The sequence below is a fragment of the Peromyscus leucopus genome, chromosome 15 (genome assembly GCF_004664715.2).
Source record: "Peromyscus leucopus breed LL Stock chromosome 15, UCI_PerLeu_2.1, whole genome shotgun sequence".
Lineage (NCBI taxonomy): Eukaryota > Metazoa > Chordata > Mammalia > Rodentia > Cricetidae > Peromyscus > Peromyscus leucopus.
The window spans coordinates 31,751,218-31,773,416 of record NC_051076.1 but is presented as its reverse complement, the minus strand read 5'-3'; the positions used below and the strand labels follow the sequence as shown (position 1 = coordinate 31,773,416).

Below are 22,199 nucleotides of genomic sequence, written 5' to 3'. Positions count from 1 at the left end.
ACCCCGCCCCTTCGCCCCGCCCCTCCGCCCCGCCCCGTCCCGCGCGTGATCTTCTGGGGCTTCCCTAAGTGCTCCGCACTCCATACATGTTTCTCTGTGCAGTTCGACCCCGGCAGGCCTCGCTCGTCCGCTCTGTGGTCGCCACCATGAGTACTGGCACCTTCGTCCTGTTGCAGCCGCTTAACTACCGTGGCGGAGTCCGTGTGGAGCCGGCGGACAGCTGCGGCACGGAGAAGGCGTTCGAGCCGGCCACTGGTAACCGAGCGCGGGGCTGGATGCGGAGGGAGTGGGCCCACCCGGCGGGCTCTCCTTGGGCCTGTGCACCGAGTCTGCTGCCCCGTGTCCTCCTTCCGAGCTCTCTGCAAAGGGTTGCTGGACTTGCATGGCCGCAACATGGAGCACAGAGTGCTGCGGAGGCTCTGGAAAAGCGGGAGCTGGTAGATGGCACGGGAGGTGGAGTCGGGTGGAGGTCAGCAGTTAACTACAAGTCTGGAGCAGAGGAGTCGCGTGCAGGAGCTGTGGATATCTTGAGTTTTCAGACCTGGGCCTGCAGGAGCGTCCTCAGCTGTGTGTTTTGAATCACGAGAGCTAGGTAGTGAGTTTGAGGTCAGCCTAAGGTAAATGTAACTTATCTCAAACAAATGTTTCCAGCAGTTCATATTGAATGGTTGGTAGAGCCCACCTGAGCCACATGTGGTGAGCAGTCCAGGGTTCCACGGTCCTCAGACTTCCTCTACTGCTGAATTGCTCCCTCATTTCCATATTTTACCGAAGTTACCCTGTAGCACGTAGATTTTGTTTTATTTGTTTTTAAATGTTATTTTTGAAACGGGGTCTTGTTATATCGCCTTGGCTTGCTTGCATGGAGTTCGCTGGCTTTGAACTCAGAGACCCACTTGTCTCAGCTTCTCCAGTGCTGGGATTAAAGGCATGTACCACCATACTTAGCTTATTTTTATTTTATTTTATTTATTTATTTATTTATTTTTGGTTTTTCGAGACAGGGTTTCTCTGTGTAGCTTTGGAGCCTGTCCTGGAACTCACTCTGTAGACCAGGCTGGTCTCGAACTCACAGAAATCCGCCTGCCTCTGCCTTCCGAGTGCTGGGATTAAAGGCATGTGCCACCATTGCCTGGCGCTTATTTTTATTTTTAAAATTATATGTGTGTGGGTATTTTGCCTGCATGTGTGTTGTGTACCACTTTAAAGTATTGGACTTTAAAGGGACTCCTGGTAACAAAAAAGAACTAAATGAGACCATAGTCAAAAGGGATCCCCCAGAGAATGTTGATAGAAAGAATTCAAATGTGTTGCAACTTCTTGAGATAAAACTGACTTCTTGCTTCTTTATAGGCAGAGTGATAGCTACTTTACAGTGTTCAGGAGAAAAGGAAGTAGATCTGGCTGTTAAAAATTCAATGCTTGCCTTTAAAAGCTGGAGTCAAAAATCTGGCATGGAGCGTGCCCAAGTCCTTTTAGAGGCTGCCCGGATGATAAAGGTTTGTATCAATATATTCCTTTCTAGAAAACCCCACTCATAATGTTCTGATGGTAGTTGCAGTTAACATTGATGCAGCTTTAGGTTGTGATATTTCTGTGAAATGGAGACACCTTGGTATGTAAAACAAGTATCCACTGAGTGCTCCATGGGACCTTGGCTCTTGGACAGCTCTCTGGGCATGCTTCCCCCCCCCCCCCCAATTGTTTTGAATTATAATGTGCTCTTGGTAGCTTACTTTTTAATTTAAATTATTTTTACTTAGATGTATTTGTGTACTGTGTGTACATGATTGTGTGGGTGTATGCATATGTATGTACAGTTGTGTGAACAGGTTGAGATCCGTTGTCTTCCTTGATCTCGGTCCACCTTATTTCTGAGATCGTGTCTGTCAATGAACCCGGAGTTCATCACTTTGGCTTGACTGAGCTCCGGGGATCCGCCTGCTCTGCCTCCCTGGTGCTGGGGAAATGGCCGCGGTGCTGGGGTGAGGGGCCGCGGTGCTGGGGTGAGGGGCTGCGGTGTGGGAGGGGCTGCGGTGCGGGAGGGAGTGGCTGGCCTTCGTATGTGGGAGCTGGGGATTGGAACTCAGGTCCTCACACTTGCACAGCAGCCGCTTCACAGACTCCGCCATCTCACCAGCCAGGGGTGGTGCTTGTTTCTTTTTTTCTTTTTCCTCCTGATGATATTTCAGCCTACCTTTCAGGTTTGTTTTCTACCTTAATTGCCTAGGAACATTTCAGAGTCACAGGTATCCTTTTTGTTTTTAGAGAAAAGCGTTACTAGAAACTTAGAAAATTCAGAGTGATATACATCAAAACATGAATTAAATCTTTGGGAATGTAGGGTTCCTTTTTCTTTGTCGTAAATATGCTGTGAGAAACCTTGAAGGGTATGAGAGTTAACCCACTTGAGAAAGAGTGTGTGTGTGTGCGCGCGCGCGCGCACATGCATGCATGTGTGCATGCCAAATATCTGTATTCACACATATCAACGTATCAGTGCACACATGTATTCTGATAGAACACACAAGGCTTTGAAGATCAGAGAAAAAGGCTTATTACAGCAAAATGTAGTGGCCTGTAGGTGCAGTTTGTACCACAGGGGAATTAGTGTATCTGAATGTTTCTTTTTTCAAGACAGGGTTTCTCTGTGCAGCTTTGGTGCTTGTCCTGGATCTCTCGTTCTGTGGATCAGGCTGGCCTCGAACTCACAGAGATCCGCCTGGCTTTGCCTCTTGAGTGCTGGGATTAAAGGCGTGCGCCACCACTGCCTGGCCTGAATGTTTCTTATGCTTGTATTCATCCTCTTCTGGGGAGGTATTGAGATCAATTGCTTATCAAGCAAGTCTCTGGGACTGAGAGGAAAGGGTCACTACAGTTATCACCCTGGAGTATAAACAGTTGACCCTAGGAGTAAGACATAGCTCCAAAGGTCTCTAGGGCGTGCAGTTGTCTTCCATGGCCTTTGCTCTTCAGTTAGCCTGCCCATGTTCTTTGTTCAGATAGCCTGGGCCATGCAAAAATGTCAGAATACATGCTCAGATATATATATTCTTATTCACACACACACACACACACACACACACACACACACACACACACACTAGTTCTTAAAACTTTAATTTTCTTACACTGAAATGAGGTTGTGATCTTAATCTTTGTCACCTGATAAAGGAAGAGAAGTACTCTGTGACAGCGGGTTTTTAATCTCCCAGTGCCGCACCATTATTCTGTCAAGTTTCCTTGTAAGTGCCAGCCTTTCCTAGGCTTAGAACTTGAGTGACACATTCTTTTTAAGCACTGGCTGTATTGAGACATCATAGTATGTATTAAATCCATTTTTCTGTTTTACCCAAAGGAACAGAAAGATGCAATTGCCACCATGGAGACAATCAACAACGGGAAGTCCGTATTTGAGGCCCGCCAGGATGTTGACACTTCCTGGCAGTGCCTGGAATACTATGCAGGCCTGGCTGCATCCATGGCAGGTGAGCCCTGGCCTGGCCTCGGGTGACCATCTGATCAGAGGGCAGAAGAGCTGGAGCCTGGTGGAGAAGGGCAAAGTCTTGAGTTCCTTGTTATCGGCTGGGGGTGGCTTAAGTTACTTGCTCATTCCTTAGCTAAGGTAGAGCGGATAACACCTAATTTCTTGGGCTGTTTGAAAGATTCAGTGAGATAGTACATGAAAAGCACCCAGCACTGAACTTGAGCTTTAGACCAAATGGTTTGAAACACTAGTTTGTAAGAGTCCACATCATGCTTACCATTGTTATCCAGTTCGTGGCTAGGCCAGGAATGTAGATAAGTTGGTGGATTACTTGCCTAGTGTGCATGAAGCCCTGGGTCCAGTTCCAAATACTGCATACTCTTGAGTGTGGGGATGCCCACCTGTAATCCCAGAACTTAGGAGGCAGATGCAGGAGGATCAGAAGTTTCAGGCATCCTCAGCTACGTAGTGAGTTTGAGGCCAGCCTGAGGTAAATGAAACATCCCAAACAAGATTTTCCAGCAGTCTATGTTGAATGGTTGGTAGAGCCCACCTGAGCCACGTGTGGTATGTGAGCAGTCCAGGGTTCTGGGGTTCTCAGACTTCCCCTGCTGATGAGTTGTCCTCTTATTTCCATATTTTATCTAAGTTACCCAGTAGTGTGGGGTCCCAAATTACTCAAGGTCAGAGAATCTGAGCTTGCTTTACCCAGCAGGGCTGCATAAGGAGATGATTTTGTCACAGGCATGTTTACCAGGTGTTGGGAAGGGTCTACACTTGGCTGTATGATGTGCTTTGATCTTGCCAAGGGGAGAGGTCTTTTGCTTTTCATATTATAAAAAGCCCTTTGAATAAACCTGGAGGCGGTTGGGTATTGACCCAGGCCCTCCCGAAGCTATCCTGTGTCTCTGTCTTTCTCCTCGTCATCTAGGTCTGTCTATCTTATTCCTCTCTCCTCCACCTAAGAGTTCTTTGAAAGGTGGAAGAAAGTGGGGGCTGAACTCCCACAGACTCCCATAGTAGCACTTAGGAGATTTTGTTTTGTTTATTTTTAATGTTATTTAATTTTGAAATGGGGTCTTGTTATATAGCCTTGGCTTGCTTGGGTGGAGTTTGCTACATAGACCAGGCTGGCCTTGAACTCACAGAGATCCACCTGTCTCTGCTTCTCCAGTGCTGGGATTAAAGGCATGCACTACCATCCTTGGCTTATTTTTTATAATTATATGTGTATGGGTGATTTTCCTGCATTTATATTGTGTACTACTTGCATGTCTGGTATCTGCAGAGGCCAAAACAGGGTGTAAGATCCCCTGGAACTGGAATTAACAGATGGCTGTGATCCACCATGTGGGTACTGAGAACTGGGTCTTTTGAAAGAGCAGCCAGGGATTTTCACTGCTGATCCTTCTCCAGCCCCTGCAGGAGATTCTTTTTTTTTTTTTTGGTTTTTCGAGACAGGGTTTCTCTATGTAGCTTTGCGCCTTTCCTGGAACTCACTTGGTAGCCCAGGCTGGCCTTGAACTCACAAAGATTCACCTGCCTCTGCCTCCCGAGTGCTGGGATTAAAGGCATGCGCCACCACTGCCCGGCCCCTGCAGGAGATTCTTAGAGAATTAAATTGAGTAGGATGAACTTGTGTAGTGCAATTGTGGGGCGCATAGACTTACATCATTTCTTACTCTGTTTTACCCCCAGGAGAGCACATCCAACTTCCAGGAGGATCCTTTGGCTATACCAGAAGAGAGCCACTCGGGGTGTGTGTGGGGATAGGAGCATGGAACTACCCCTTCCAGATTGCCTGTTGGAAGTCTGCTCCTGCTTTGGCCTGTGGTAAGAATAAGTCACTCCTCCACAGTGAGTCATCCTCAATTCCTCCACAGACAGAAAGACCTGCCTTAGGGCAGTCAGATCTCAGGATGTGGGCCTCTTCCTGCCTTGCCTTACCTCTGAAGGGATTTAACATTTAGGTTACACACACAGGTCATGCCTCTATCTATCCAATTTGTTTCTGATGTAGGAACTGGCTGCTTAGTCTAGGCTATCTTTTTTGATTCAGCACTCTGGTGTTGAAATGAAAGTTTCTGGTCTTCAGTTGTAACTGTTATAACATTAGACTGATCATCCCTACTTCACACTGAAGTTGCAAGCTTTAAATGGGATAATCCATGTACAAAGACCTTGATACATGATAACCCAATGTGGGAAAACAAAATGTCCTTTTTTAAAACAGTTAATTTTAGCTTTTTTTTTTTTTCAAGATAAGGCTATAGCCCAGATTTTCACTACATTGCTTTCCTTCTTGAACAGAGGTGAATTTTGTGATTTCCTATCTCATAACAACAATCTGAGGTGTTTAATCAATTCTCTTTTAACATATTTACTCATTTATTTTATATCTTCCTTGTTTGAGATAATGGTTTATGTACCCTAAGCTGCACTGGATTTGCTGTGTAACCAAGGATGGACCCTGAACATCTGGTCCTCCTGGCCTCTATCTACCTCTGGAGTGTAGGGTTACAGATCTGGCCATCACATCCGGTTGACTCAGCAATAGGGATATATATCTACCCTAGGGCTTTGAGTACGTGCTAGGTAAGTATTCCACCAACTGAGTTACATCACCAGCCTCCAATTAATGCTTTTCTTTACCTCAACTGATTTCCAACTGGATTTTCCCTTCTGCAGTGCCGGCCATCCAATCTAGAGCCTCACATGTGCTACGTGAGCAATCTACACCTGAGCTACCTTCCCAGCTCTGAAATTAATTTTAAAAGAAGCTTTATGTGACTACTCTAAATGCAGATCAAAATTATACATCCAAAACAAGAAGATAATCACAAACAAATACAATAACACAAAACGTTCACACTTGTGCAGTAAATGCGATCCAGATTTAGAAAGTCACACCTTCATCCCCTAGAGGCTTCCTTCTTGACTCCATCAGAAGTTCTTGATGTGTGCTAAAAGGCAGTGAGTGGCTTAGCATGTGATCCCACGCCATAAAGGATACCGGCTGAGGGTCTGCAGAACATGGGGGCTGTTTGATACAAGGTCAAGAGAAATACTCCAACCAAAGGAGGAACTGAAGAGCCAGCAGCTGGGAGGACAGGGCTTTGCAGGGGGAGACGTAAAGCAATCAGTACTGAAAGGAGTCCCGAGGTGATGGGAGCGTTCTATTTTGATAACAAGTGGTTGCTGTGGGAACAGCAGCAACTCAATGTCAAAACCAATAGCCACTTGTTGGAGACTAGAAATGTCTTCCTCAATGAGGTAGCAGTGCAGTGGGATAGACAGGACACACAGATTCAGATCTGACTAGGTAATCAGTCCAGCTTACTGTTTGCAGTCCCGACATTTCTTCACACTCCAGTGTCCTCTCTAAACACCAGCAAGGGGGATGCACAGCTTCCTAGTATACAGTAGCTACTGGTTCATCTCAGGTTAAAAGATTAAATTCCCCCAAACGTAAAATCATAGTTATCAGATGAACACCTGGAAACACGTCCGGTAACTCATCCTAGTGAGACAGTCTGTTAGCTTTGCAGTTTACTCGAGGGGAAGGGCTGGGAGCTGGACGCTAGAGTGTTGGAGAGGACCACACAAAACCACCACCTTCCACAACGTGAGAAGGACAACCGTTGACTGCCCACAGGGCTGAGCTCTGTGCATAACTGAGGAAGAACTACCTGAATTTCTATCAGTTTTTTTTCTCACTTCCTCTTTGCATTCCTAACCAGTATTTTTCTTGCTTTTTCTTTTATATATATATATATATATATATATATATATATATATATATATATATATATATATATAATTTTACAATACCATTCAGTTTTACATATCAGCCATGGGTTCCCCTATTCTCCCCCCTCCCACTCCCTCCCCTTACCCCAGCCTACCCCCCATTCCCACCTCCTCCAGGACAAGTCCTCCCCTGAGTACTGCGATCAACCTGGTAGACTCAGTCCAGGCAGGTCCAGTCCCTTCCTCCCAGACTGAGCCAAGTGTCCCTGCATATAGCTTTATTTTTAAATGTATGAGTGTTTTGCCTGAATATATATATACACATATATATACCACGCGCACCACTAGTATCTGCAAAGACCAGAAGAGAGTGCTAGGTCCCCGATCTGGAATTAGCGCTGGTTATAAGCCATCCTTTGCGTGCTGGAAACCTATTCCAGACCTCTGCCAGGGCAGCAAGTGCTCTTAACCACTGAGCCATTGCTTCAGTCCCAACCATTTCTATTATTAATAACATCTTTGGTGAATGTGGAAGAGCAGGAACTGGTTGGAATTGTCTAGTCTTGTCTAAAAGGAGCATTTGCTTTTCTGCAGGTAATGCCATGATCTTTAAGCCCTCTCCCTTCACGCCTGTGTCTGCTTTGCTCCTGGCTGAGATCTATACCAAAGCTGGTGCGCCTCCTGGGCTCTTCAACGTGGTGCAAGGGGGAGCTGCCACAGGCCAGTTTCTGTGTCAGCATCCTGACGTGGCCAAAGTCTCCTTCACTGGAAGCGTGCCCACTGGCGCAAAGGTACAGATGAAACCAGTTTCATTCGACACAAATGCCCAAGTCCGGCAAAGCTGATCATGCCCACTTTGTATTTTGCAGACTTTGAATTTCCTAGTTTATGTTGGGAATGGGCCAGGAGATTCTACTTTTCCTATGCAAGGGAGAGGGGGAGAGGGCATGTGTGAGTGGTCTGTGGTAGGCCAGGTGGGGCAGAAATTCTCCTCGCCTGCCTCAGGAGACAATGTGTGTGACGGATTGGGGCCTGGGCTGCGCTGTACTCTCGTTTGGTGAGTTAACTATATTGTACAGAGGAAGGAATGTTCTCTCAGGTTACTTCAGATTCATTACTTTGACCTGGATTTATGTTCCAAGTTCTGAACAGCCTTAAACATAAAAATGCAAAAAGAATTCCTGGCTGCAAGAATCCTGTGAATTATCAATATGTTTTCAATGAACTCCTGTTTCCGAGTTTCAAGTGAAGTTCTGAAAATTCTCAGAAGCTTTTGCCAAAGAATAGTCTAAGTGGATGAAGGGCCCAGTACACATGAGAACAGGTTCTGGGCTCTGTCAGACCAAAATGACCTGGTGGTAGGTTCAGGTTGAGTTGACCTAGCAGGCAGGCTAACTTATGCTAAACTTCTGGGTGCCTTATTTGGTCCTGTAGATCATGGAGATGTCAGCTAAAGGAATCAAACCCGTCACTTTGGAACTTGGAGGCAAATCTCCTCTTATCATCTTCGAAGACTGTACCCTGGAGAACGCTGTGAAGGGGGCAATGGTGGCCAACTTCCTCTCACAAGGCCAGGTACGACCTCTTCCTGGAAGGGCCGGGGAGGAAGGGCCCCTCCTCTCCAGCTAGTAGCACTCTAGACACGGAATTACATGGTAGTTGTGAACAAAAAGATAGTACAAAGAGTACTACATCCTTCTAATTCAGTGGTCCTCAACCTTCCTAACACTGCGACCCTTTAATCCAGTTCCTCCTGGTGTGGGTCACCCCCAACCATAAGATTATTTTCATTGTTACTTCATAACTGCAATTTTTGCTACTGTTACGAATCATAATGTAGATATTTTTGGAGCTAGAGGTTGCCAAAGGAGTTATGACCCACAAGTTGAGAACTGTTGCAGAAACTGATATGTGTTTATATACATAATACAAAAGAAGTAAGTTTTCCTCAACTATTTGAAAGTTGTAGACACAAGATTCCTAACAAACACTTCAGTGTAGGCAACAACCACATTCTTTTGTGGAAGCATAGTGTGATTAGTACTCTATTGGTGTTAATTTGTTGATTTTTACTGTTTCCATCTGTAGCCCTAAACTAAAACTTGGCCACTTGTTTGACTAATGTCTTAGTAAAAGATAGTAATTTTCTTTCTCCTGGGACAAGTCCCTTCGAGCTGAAGGGACTCAGGCTGTAGTATGGTGGTAGAGTACTTGCCTACCTTAGCGTCTGAGGTGAGATCTATAACACCACAGAAACAAAAGAAGCCATTGAAGCCATTGATGGCGAGGTAACAAGTGAGAAGTTTGGTCCCTTGGAACTGGAGTTAGGGATGGTTGTGAGCCACTGTGTGGGTGCCGGGAACTGAACGTGGGTCTTCTCCAAAAGCAAAAAATGTAGCCAGGTGGTGGTGGCGCACACCTTTAATCCCAGCACTTGGAAGGCAGAGTCAGGCAGATCTGAGTTCAAGGCTAGCCTGGTCTACAGAGGAAGTTCCAGGATAGCCAGGGCCACACAGCGATACTCCATCTTCAAAAAAACAAGGCAATGAGTGAGCCATGTCTCCAGCCTGTCTCTAAACTATACATATTTGTGGTACCATGTGATAATTTGATATATGTATCATGCTAATCAGTGGATACATTATGAGTTTTTTTGAGACAAGGTCTCTGTGTAGCCAGGCTGTCCTTGAGATCCCAGCTTCCCAAGTGCTGGGATTACAGGCATGTGCCGTCACGCCTGGTTTGAACTCTTTAACCTGAGTGACTTCTTTGATTTCTGGCACACTGAAGTATTCTAGACCCATCTCATTCTTTTTCCGCCTGAACTCTGGAATTGGCCGTTTGTCTAGGCAGCCCTGGTTTCAGTGAGTGGTGAGATCTGGAAACAAAGCTCTTGGGCTGGAGGTGTAGCTCAGTGGTAGAACACTCACCTGGCATTTTTGTGATCCTGAGTTTAAACCCCAGTACTGCCAAGGGAAAAAAACCCACTAAGATCTTGGTGCCAGGCTCTTGACTGCGACTGTGGTGTCCGTGTTGCTCACAGTTCTCCGGCCAGGGCTGGGGAGCGCATGTCCGTGTGTATGTGAGACACACAGCTGCACGCTGTTTGTATTTGTCTTGCCCCACCTGGCTGTCCTAGAACTCGCTCTGTAGACCAGGCCTAGCTCTACCTCCCGACAGACTGACCTCTTAATTTAGAGATCCCTCTGCCTCTGTGTTTCAAGTGCTGGGATTAAGGCATGTGCCACCACTAACTACCCAGCCTTTTTTTTTTTTTTTTTTTCTTGTACAGACTGAATGCTATGTTCAGAAGTTACTTAGGTCTAGTTTATCGTCCCCTGCTTTCACTATGGATGTTCAGTTAGAATAGCGGGTCCTTTGGTTTCTGTTTGTATTTCATTTGAGGTGTCTTTTCCTCTGTCCTATAAAGATTTTTAAAAATCTGTTTTGATCAGGCAAAACATGAACATAGTTCCGAATGTCAGAATTTTTTTTGAAGAGCCACACTCAGAACTGTAACTCCTCATTCCTCTTACCTGTTGTCATTCCTCCTCCCGACTCGGACCCATTTCCCATTCTGCTCTTTGAAGAAAATGACCAGATATTGGTATATTTCTATTTCCTCTACTTTCGTTCACAAAAGGTATCCGGTTCAAAGCACCATTTTTCTCGTAATATATCCTGGAAATCATGCCTTTTAACTTCATAGGGATCTTCAATTTCTGGGACCTAGCTCTCTGTTCTACTGTGTGTGTGTGGTATTTGAATAGTTCTCATGTTCATTTGCGTGAGAATGAGTAAGCACTGATTATGTACAGTTTCAGAGATGACACTAACTCAGATGTTCCATTTTCAAAATTGGGCTCAAGACTACAGCTCTTAAGCCCATTCCTTTTCGGTCCCCTCTCGCCTCCCACGCTCGCCTCCCACGCTCGCCTCCCACGCTCGCCTCCCACGCTCGCCTCCCACGCTCGCCTCCCACGCTCGCCTCCCACGCTCGCCTCCCACGCTCGCCTCCCACGCTCGCCTCCCACGCTCGCCTCCCACGCTCCCCTCCCACGCTCCCCTCCCACGCTCCCCTCCCACGCTCCCCTCCCACGCTCCCCTCCGAGTGAGCAGCTGGAACTGCAGCAGAGAGTGGACTCTGGGCCTGCAGCCCTTTAGTGGTCTCAAGACAATTTCATCAGTAAGAATTAACCTTTCCGTTCAAGGGCAGATCAGACCTGTGGGATGTGTGTCCCCAGTCATATGTGATCCTTCCTAATTACTGTGGGCAGTTTTTAGAAGTGAAAATATTCTTTAAAAAGTGTTGTAGGGCTGGAGAGGTGACTCAGCATTGGCTGCTCTTGCAGAGGACCTGGGTTTGATTCCTAGCACCCACATGGTGGCTCACAATCATCTGTGACTCTAGGTCCAGGAACTCGGTTGCCTTCTGGCCTTCACAGGCACCAGGCACACGCATGGCACACAGACATGCAGGCAAAACATCAGTATACATAAAATAAAATAGTAAAAAAATGGATCATGACTCATTGAAAGTTTGGGATGTTTTTTCCTCATTTTTTTTCCCATCCCACACACAAACTTACGTCTTATCTTTCCTTTAGGTTTGCTGTAATGGCACTAGAGTGTTTGTGCAAAAGACAATTCTTGATAAATTTATAAAAGAAGTTGTAGAGCAGACTGAAAAGATAAAAATTGGAGACCCCCTTCTGGAAGATACAAGGATGGGCCCACTCATCAATGAGCCACATCTGGAACGAGTCCTTGGGTTTATAAAGTCAGCAAAGAAGCAGGTGAGAAGTGAAGGGAAGCTGGGGTGGAAGGGGGAGGGTCATGTCCTGGCTCCTTGCCCCATGCCCTTCTCTACGTCTACCTTGGTGGTTATTATCCATGATGTTCTGCTTTGGGAGGGTAAATGCTGTGTGCATTTGCTCAGGCTACCTTCTGCCTTGTGGGGACACCTAAGGGGTCGTGTGTTCAACACAGAAGATGCCTGACTTTTCTTTTTCACTTAGGGTGCTACCGTGCTCTATGGTGGAAAGCCGTACGTACCGACGGATCCTAAATTAAAACATGGATTTTACATGACACCTTGCATTTTAAGTATGTCTTCTTGTTTGCTTTTAAATGACCTGAATTAAATGGTAGATAGTTAGAAATGAGTATTTATGAACTATGTAACGTCGTAGAGTGAGAGTTGGCAGATTGAATGGTTCCACTGCCCAGGTTTAAGAAGTAGAACTACTTCATTATTCTTGAAATCCCCTAGGTACCCCTCCTCTAGGGCAACCATATGTATTGGTTTATGTACTATATATGTACTGGAGACACTTGTTCTTGGAATGAGCTTTAAAACAAAACACCACCCCTCCAAATACGTTTGATTTAAAGAAACAAACAAACAAAAAACCCTCCTCAGTAATGTAAAGCATGCTTTTCCTTTGAACTGTAACATAGTAACATATCAGTATAATAAAACCAATGTGTCAGATGTAATTTTATTAAGTTTTAGTACATTGTTTCACTTTTAAAACTCTACTTTGGACAGTCAAGTGTACATGGGTATCTTTCTTAAACCCACTTGCCTCCTTCCTGCCTCAGAGGTACCCATTATTATAAACACTGCTCTTTTTTTGTTTTTCTTTTTTCTTTTTGAGACAGGGTCTTACTGTGTAACTCTGTCTGGCCTGGAACTTTCTATGTAGACCAGGCTGGCTTTGAACACTCAGAGATCTGTCTGTCTCTGCCTCCTGAGTGCTGGGATTAAAGGCAAGCACCACTGTGCCCATCTAAACACTGCTTTCATCAGTCTCATTTACAGTTTTTTGTTAGGACCTTTTGTACAAATATTGGTTGTTTTACAGGCTTTAAGCAAAACCTATAAATCTTACATAATTCCTTCTTAGCAGTTAAGCTGATTCCACCAGTTGGTAGTGGTGTTACCTTTCAACAGCCTAAGGAAATAGCCACTGACATTGAAAAGCTATGAGCCATCATCCATACCATGGACCAGGTTAATTGTAGCTGAATGAGTAACAAATAGGGAACGTTTATATGTTGTTAAGTGAACTATATGGGTCAGACAATAAAGTATGTGGTATTATTCCAAATCTTTTGGAGAGCAGGTATAAGCAAAAGAAGGAATGAAGTGTGCATGGTGAGGTCTCAGTATGCTGAGGTTAAGGTGCCTTTCCTTACCTTTTGTGTATTTCTAACTAGTATAGACTTTCTACCCAGAACATGCACTTTACAATTAGACTTTATGCAGATTGTGAAGCTAGGCAAAGAGGAGGGAGCTAACCCTTTACTCTTGGGATGCTGGAAACTAGCTTGTGTTCTAATGTGAGGTTTGGAAAACCTGTTAAGACAGATTTCTGGTCTCTGCTGTAGACCTCTGACTGTCACTCCGAGAGCCTGGGGCCTAGAGATGTGCATTGTAATAAACCTACAGTTCACTTTTATGCACAAGGAAGTTTAGGACTAACTTTAGAGCAGTCTTTAACTTGCTCGAGATTTAAGGACTAGCCTGTGTTTCAGACAGGCACGCTGCTGCCTTTTCCACCCATTCCCTTCAGCTCTCCAGCGTAAAACTCGTGACTCACAGAGCCATTTGTGTCCCCAGCCTTTGGAAGCTGATACAATGTTTTCAGAGATGATTGGGTTATTGTTTTGAGTAATTAAATAAAACTTATTAGTTTTCCAAGACTTGGAACAGGACAGACTATCCGTGAATACAATCTAACTATGGCTTGTCCTTGAAGTACAGGTGTCTGTAATGCACCGATACTGTGCGCTGTGTCCAGGGCAGCGTCTAATCCGCCACTGAAGAGATTTTGTTTCCTTTTTTCTTCAATTTATTCTTCTCTCATCGTACACCCCAGCTGCAGCCTCCCCTCCCTCCACCCCCCCCCACCACTTCTGAAGAGATTCTAGAACTGTCATCTTTGTAAATCCATGATTATTTAAATTTTTTAGACCTAGCTGTTTTTTAGACTCTGGCTATAGTGGGCGGGAGTGTCTAACAGTGTCCAAAGCAGGTCGTCCGCCCATGCAGCTCTGCAAACACGGTGCAGGCCAGTGTTCCCTCCTTTGCTGCTCACTGGGCTCAGTACTGGTGCTTCTGAGTGCTAAGTGCAGAGTTCACATTTCAAGTGTGAACTAATGTTAGGGAATTAGTTATTTCCAGGAACATTTAAGTACACTTTTACAAAACAAATATATATACACGTATACACACACACACACACACACACACACACACACACACACACACATATATCTATATATCTATATATATATCTATATATATATACACATATATGTACATATACACACATACTTTGTCACAGCACACACACACTATATGTAACATTTTAACAGATATGTGATGGATGTAATTTTGGGTCATTTTCATCGAGTATTTTATGAGCATCAACTTAATGTTTTCTTCAAAAACATTGCTTTTAGAAGCTTTATAAAAGCTCATCGTTAGGGTGTGTTTAGGTTGTGTGATTGTTTCCTCTTTGGATGTTTAGTTTGTTGCTTCCAGCTTTCATCATTATAAGTAATATTGTGGTGAAGATGTTTGTAAGTAAACCTGTTTCCCTCACTGGATACTTCCTTAGGAACTCTAAAAAGTGATTTTGGAATTACATAGAGGATGACACTCGAATATGTATTACCAAATTGCCATACAGAAGGAAGGCCTGATTAATATTCATGGTGGCTATACCCTTCTGAAGCTTTTTCCCCTAGAGCTCCGTGTTTCACTGTTTACTGCAGATAATGTGTTTTGGGTAAATGAGACGATGCTCCCCTCACTGTCATTTGTTTCCTTCTGAACGTTGGTAGCTGATTGCACAGATGACATGACCTGTGTGAGAGAGGAGATCTTTGGACCAGTTATGTCCATTTTATCATTTGAAAATGAAGAGGAGGTTCTGGAGCGGGCCAATGATACCATTTATGGACTGGCGGCTGGTGTCTTTACCAGGTATGTGGACTAGGACACCCCCAGCCTCTTGGTGTCTTCCTGGGCATCTGATCATTCTTATTCTTCCTTCCTTTGCTGACATTAGTGCCATCAGCATCTCTGTTTTTGTTTCATGATGCTGAAGACCGAATCGAGGTACACCCCTCTAAGTCTGTTTGCTTCTTAATTCAGAAGATGCCAAAGCTGCATTTTACAGTTTTTCATTAATGGCCAGAGGACCCTACACTGCTATGGAGTTTAAATTGAACTCTAAACTTTATTAATGAAAGTTCTGGCTTTATTCTTTCATTGAATATTTAAGATGCTGATCTATGTAAAGCTTTGGGCTAGATATCGAAAACATTCACATCAAGAAATTTAGAAAACTTTTAACTATGCATACTGGACATTGTTCTTCAAATACAGTATATTTAGTGCAATGTAGTAGTTCCTAACTTGTGTGCATTGTAACTCACATAGACTTTGTTAGTGTGCTGCATATTTATGATGTTGCTCCAATTTTAAATATTGTGATATCAGCATTAATATCTTCATACATAAATGTTAACCACTATAATAGAGATTAAAAAATGATTTTGATATAAAACTTCTTTGAAAACAGTTTGGATGTGGTGGTATGTGCCTATAACCCCAGCAATCTGGATGTGGTGGTATATGTCTATAACCCCTAGCAGAAGGGTGAGGCAGGTGGACCATAAGTTTAAGACCAGCCTGGGCTACATAGTGAGACCACAGTACAAGAAAACAAAACAAAGAAGGAGGAAAAAAAGATTGCGAATCTCCAGGTGGTATGCGAACTTTGATTAGTCCCTGGCCTGGGAAGGTGGTTTTCTAAGGCTTCACTGAGAGTGCAGAGCATTTGGTGATACCACGGGCAGATGCTGTGCCTTTGGGAAGGCAGGCCCGAGTTTTCTTTCCATGGAAGTGCTTTGAAGCTGGCCCTCATATGATTGCTTCCCTTTGGGCTCTGCTTTTCTGATTTGGAGACTGGGTTAAGTGTGTGTGTGTGTGTGTGTGTGTGTGTGTGTGTGTGTGTGTATGTTGGGGTACTAAGGATTAAACCTAGGGCCTTATAATACTAAACAAGCATCCTATGCTGAGCCGTGTATCTCCATCTCCAGCATCACCAGTCCTTTTTTTTTTTTTAACTATTTATTTATTTTTGATTTTTTGAGACAGGGTTTCTCTGTGTAGCTTTGCACCTTTCCTGGAACTCACTCTGTAACCCTTGCTGGCCCTGAACTCACAGAGATCCATCTGCCTCTGCCTCTTGAGTGCTGGGATTAAAGGCGTACACCACCACCCAGCTTACTTTTTGAGTTAGGTGCTCTATATTGCCAAAGACGGCCATGACATAGCTCTGTAGCCCAGGCAGGCCTTGAACTGACTCAGAAGTTGTTCTTGGGCCTCCACACATGTGCTGTGGCACACATGCGCCTACAAACATGATTTCTCCATACCTGTATTAGCCCTTGTTAGCATGTTTCGGTTTCAGCATCCTCCTGGCTGTGAGGTCATACTTTAGGAGGCTTTGTCTAATCCAGGATCACGGAGATGGTATTTCCATACTTCTGATAGTTGTACAGTTTTCAGATCTGCTTTCCGTGTAAGTGCGTGCTTGTGTAGGTGTAAGGGCTCCACCTTTATGTAAAGCCTGTGTGAGGTGTGGTTGTTCCAACACTGTTGAGTGGTGGCACTTTGTGCTGCTTATTTGATAGATCTTTCAATCGGGTTCTTTTTTGCCTGGGTGATGAAAGGGTTTTAAACAGTTTGAAGAAACAGTTTGGCGGGATTTCAGGTCCTTCAAGTTTATACTCTGACATTTCTTGTGAAATTTGCTTGAACTGTGAATAACCAGTACTATCTTCTCCCTCACAGGAATATCCAGCGGGCTCACAGAGTGGCGGCTCAGCTTCAGGTGGGAACATGCTACATTAACAACTACAACGTCAGTCCGGTGGAGCTGCCCTTTGGTGGATATAAGAAGTCAGGTGAGGAGGTGGAAATGTACAAACCAACCAGATTTTCCAGGGTTACCATCCTAGCCAGTACTGCTACCCCAGTGTGTCTCAGCCTGTTACTAGCACAGCCTCAGTCCTCGCCAGCCTCACTGGAATGCGGGCCAGGCACCTCCAGGAGGTTCTTCTGTGTAGCATGGCTTGTGGATGGCTGATATAAATCTCCAGGTGTGTCTTGTGGGTAGCATTGCCTTTTCTCTAGTGTTGGATTGATTGCTCTGAGCATTAAACACTTCTGCAGGGGATCCCTATCAGGTATACCCATCAGTAGGGGCTTAGGTGCTTCTGAAGTCGTATTCCAGAAAGCCTACATTATGGATTTTTCTCTTTGGGACCCAAATTTATAAACTCTCTTAATTGGACATTCATCTGTTCTGCATGGCAACAGAATGTTTCCCTAAGTGACTACTACTGCTCATTCATTTCTGTCCCTGCAGATGTGTGGTCTGGTGTGTCAGGGGTTTGAGGCAAGCACTTTGAGGTTCCTTCTTTGTATTCTGGTACCTGTATTCATTTATTTCCCAGATGCCAGATGTTTTTTCATTTAAACTAAAAATTGGTTTGAACACAATTTTGAGAGTCCGAACCATAACCTTTGGCCACCTTAATATTAGGAGCACTGATGTGATGGTGGGTGTTGACAGTCTTTTTGTTGTTGTTTTTTCGAGGCAGAATTTCCCCCATGTAGTTTTGGTGCCTGTCCTGGATCTCACTGTGTAGACCAGGCTGGCCTCGAACTTACAGAGATCAGGCTGGCTCGGCCTCCTGAGTGCTGTGCTGGGTTTAAAGGTGTGCACCACCACCGCCGGCCAACAGTCTTCTCTGATACTCAGCATTATCCTTGCACTCTCCAGTGATATCCCACTAGTCCTCCGCATCTCAGTGTGGTACACGGAGCAGCTGCACACGTGCATGATGCAAGTAGACGTCAAGGTGCTATTTTATTAGTAGCTAACTTCAATACAGGGCTTAGGCCTTAGGGGGGCCCTGAGGCCAGTTTTCTTTTTTCCTTTCTTTTGAGTAGCACAACAGTGAACAGTGTGTGATGAGAGAGAGATGGCTAGATCTTCAGAGTGCCTGGCCTCATGCTTAGCCTGCCATGGGCGTGAGCCAGGATACAGCACACAGTCCAAGCATGGGGGTGCTGTCTTTCTCACACATTATTCATTAGGCTTTGGGCAGTATGTGGGGATCCTGAGTCATCAAGGAAGTGAAAGTATGCTCGTTGCACATTTTAAAGGTTGATGAATCTTGATAGGAGTCAAGTGTGAAGTGAACACTGCTTTCCAGGGCTGTCTGGTGGATTACTGTCTGGAGGCTGCTTTCAGTGAGCTGCTTCGTTGTTTTTTTGCAGGGCTGGGGGTGGGGGAGGAAGAACACAGTCTCATGGATCCAGGCTTAGCCTTGAACTCGTTATGTAGTGGAGCAGGGTTGAACAGACCCTTCCTATCGTGGACTTCGGGGGTCCAGCCCCTCGATAGTCCCCTCCCAGGGCCCGGGAAGAATCTACAACCAGCTGATAATTAATCTTTGATGAAAAGAAATGAATCTATGTACATGAAACTCCTTAGTCCATATACTTTGTTATTCTGTGACAGTTACAAGCTTATATTCTGCTCTCATGTTTAGGTCATCTTTAGCCTGATTTCTCTCTACACTTGTCTGCGATCTCCTCTAAGTTCTATCTTAATTCCTTCATCTAGTTCTGCCCCTTCTAGGTTCTCATCCATCTTGTTCCTTCCCATATCATTTCCTCTTCCGTCTCCTTCTCTCTCATCTGGCTCTTCCTCATCTTCCATCTCGTTCCTCTAGTACTCTCCTGTAGCCCTTCAATCTACTTCTTCCCCATCTCAGTTTGTTCCTTCCAAGTTCTTACCCATCTAGTTCTTCCATTCTCTTCTCTCTTCTCTGTCCTCTACTATACAGTTATATATCTCCCCAAAATCACAATCCTCCCCTCCACCCAGGACACTCAGCCTGAACTTCCTCAGGCAGTGATTGTCCGCTATCAGGATCAAATGGAGGGTTGATAAGAATTACAAAGAGGGGCACTAGTTGTTAATTACCATTTGTGACCCAAAGGGAAAGTGACTAATGAATTAACTAAAGGCTAAATATGGGTAATATCTAAGAAGAGGGATCTTACGTGCACAACTATAATCTTAAATGTGTTTGGTAAAAGATGTTAAAAATCTATAAGTTGCTAGGTCAATGGGAGAAAATAAAACTGTCTTCTTTTCTCCTGTGGCTCCTATCTGTCCAAGCTGTCTGCCGTTTTTCTGCAGGGTGGGGGAAAGTGTGCTCAGTCTCTAGGCAACCTGTGCACAGCTAGATGCCTCTGGTGATAGTTAAAGGGAGATCTGGAACTAGAGGTAAGATTTGGGAAAGGAGGAAGAAGAGCTTAATTAGCACATCCACCAGGCCTTCTCAAACAGGTAGCCTGGATGCTTAAGTCTGTTCTTAGAGAGTACAGAGGTATCTCTGATAAGGTACTTCCTCTGTCTGGGGATGCACCTGGCCGGATGCTGCCAATGATGATAATTACAGGGAGGCTTGAACTAGGAGTTCTGGCTGAGCATAGCTGTGAACACAGAAGGTTATCTAAATATTCCTAGAAGTGGTTAGGTAAGTAGTTAGTGGTCTATAAAGTTAGTAAGGCTGTAAGAAAGGAGGGGTCTGAGCTAAATTGTGTAAAGCTATTACTTAATGTCTACCTGACCTAGGTGGTGTCCCCTTGTGGAATTTACCTTAAGTCAGGAGACTCGCCTGTGGGTTGTTATCACTGTTAGTCCTCGGAAATTGGGTGACCACCTGGGTGATGTCTCCTTTAGTCCTTGAAAGTGGCTAGGGGAGATATCTGATTCCAGAGAAAGCCTGTCCTGAGGCTGTTCTCCAAATGCCTGGAATGTGTATGTCCAGAGAGTAATCAGTCCACATTGTTAGCCCTTCTTAGGGAAAAATCAATTGGGAAAACTAGGAAGGCACACATGATTTTCATAACAGAATACAGCTGATATATAACAAGCCAAGTAACACCAAAAACTCCTTGGGATTTGGCTTCCTCTGGAGGAATTCCCTGATTCCTCCAGGTAGTGACTTTGCCATAACCAGCTGAGTTCTTATGATATTCCTGCGGCCCGCAGCACCTTCCGCCTCCTTCTCTGTGTGAAGTGCTGAGATTACAGGTGGGTGATACTATGCCCAGGCTATGTGGTGCTGGAACCCAGGGCTTTGTGCCTGGTAGGCAAGCACTCTACCCACTGAGCTATACTGCCTGCCTTTAACGAGTTTCGTTAAAGAGACTGAATGTTTTTCAGATGTTCACCCAGAGTAGCAGGCACCTGAGGTTAGGACTCCCTGCTGGTAAGAAATGACTGTGTACTCAGCTCCATAGAACTGGTCTGAGGACATGCTTCCCCACCTTGACCAGCAGAGCCTGCCTTTGAGGTGTGTGACCTCATACCTCTGTAGTGACCAGTTCACCCTGACCCCGTCTCTTCTTTTCAGGATTTGGCAGAGAGAACGGCCGCGTGACGATTGAATACTATTCACAGCTCAAGACGGTGTATGTGGAAATGGGTGATGTGGAGTCACCTTTTGAAAATGAGTGAATCCTGTTCCTGTGGTCAGGCTGTGGAATGAGCTGGCTGTCCTTACAGCTGTATAACTGAATAGCTTCTTCCATGCAGACTTTGGGTCATTCAGGATGAGAGAATGGGTCAGTATTGCCCTCTATCTTGCAGTCATCCTTCCCAATTGCAAATGTGCACAAGTGCCTTTCAGACACTAACCAGGGAACTTGTTCTTCCCATAAGTCCCTATGAGGTCTGTAAACCCTAGTAACACACCGCTCAGAACAGGCAGGCCGCAGCTCTGCTTGTACACTGTCTATCCCACCAACAATGGCAACTTTCTAGTTTGCTCTAAAGATGCCTTCCTTCTTGGGTTCCTGGTGAAAGCTTTTATTTGGAGACAGAAAAGTCTTAATACTTGTAGAAAAAGTGATTTCATTGGCATTTAAAAAGCTTTTTTTTTGTTTTTGGTTAGCTCAGTGGGCAAGCCTGATGACCTTAGTTTTATCCCCAGGCTCACATAAAGGTGGTGTGCCCCTCCCCTGTATCATACACATGCATAATAAATCTATTACAAAAGCTGAGTTTTTGTCATTTCATTGAGAAACCTGACTAGAGAGAAGGTAGCTGATGCCTCAGCAAACACTGTCATCCCGTTATCCTACAGCAAATGCTCATCCCCGGTCCTTGCACTGCAGCCTGCTGTCCTACAACGGAAGAGAACCTGTAACACGTATCTAAAGTGGTCTTATTAATAAAATCAAACCTGAAGCCAGGTATTGGGGTGATGCTGAAAGATCAGAGAAACAGAACCAGCCACAGCCAACCTCACCTTGTCAATTCCTTAGCTGATCTCGTTTCTTCAAACTGGAAGCCTCTGAGTCCTCACCCAAATGAATCTCAGCTGAACTGCTGCTCAAAAGCCTAAAAGCTTAACAAGACTCTAGTTCCTGGTTTTCACACCCTATATACCTTTCTGCTTCCTGCCATCACTTCCTGGGATTAAAGGTGTGTGTCGCCATGCCTGGCTGTTTCCAGTATGGCTTTGAACTCACAGAGATCCGGGTGGATCTCTGCCTCAAGAATGCTAGGATTAAAGGTGTGTGTGCCACCATTTTCTGGCCTCTGTCTGTCTAGTGGCTGTTCTGTTCTCTGACCCCAGATAAATTTATTAAGGTGCACAATATATTGGGGGGCACAATATCACAAGAGCTCTTAGAATACATGAATTACTTGTATGCTACTGTGACAGTGAATTGAAACCAATCACACTGTTGATGTTTTTGCAGTCTTTGTTTTTCAAGACAGGGCTTCTCTGTGTAGTTTTGGTGCCTGTCCTGGATCTCACTGTAGACCAGGCTGGCCTCGAACTGAGA

The 22,199-nt window shown here is 44.9% G+C and overlaps 1 protein-coding gene across 1 annotated transcript; it reads left to right on the top strand.

The window, feature by feature from the left end:
* The first annotated feature begins 30 nt into the window (after nucleotides 1–30).
* Aldh9a1 (aldehyde dehydrogenase 9 family member A1) lies at nucleotides 31–21,407 on the top strand. The gene is made up of 11 exons (XM_028864360.2): nucleotides 31–255; nucleotides 1,354–1,499; nucleotides 3,359–3,488; nucleotides 5,186–5,320; nucleotides 7,832–8,028; nucleotides 8,672–8,812; nucleotides 11,845–12,033; nucleotides 12,256–12,343; nucleotides 15,092–15,233; nucleotides 17,112–17,224; nucleotides 20,759–21,407. The coding sequence occupies exons 1-11, from the start codon at nucleotides 87–89 to the stop codon at nucleotides 20,860–20,862; spliced, it is 1,554 nt and encodes a 517-aa protein (XP_028720193.1). The 5' UTR covers nucleotides 31–86; the 3' UTR covers nucleotides 20,863–21,407.
* Nucleotides 21,408–22,199: the final 792 nt, after the last annotated feature.

Bases quoted from the DNA above. Each gene is read 5' to 3' on its own strand.
- Aldh9a1 (XM_028864360.2), top strand. From the start codon at position 87: ATGTTTCTCTGTGCAGTTCGACCCCGGCAGGCCTCGCTCGTCCGCTCT. The intron at 5,321-7,831 runs GTAAGAATAAGT...GCTTTTCTGCAG, and splicing joins TGCTCCTGCTTTGGCCTGTG to GTAATGCCATGATCTTTAAG. The intron at 12,034-12,255 runs GTGAGAAGTGAA...TTTTTCACTTAG, and splicing joins TAAAGTCAGCAAAGAAGCAG to GGTGCTACCGTGCTCTATGG.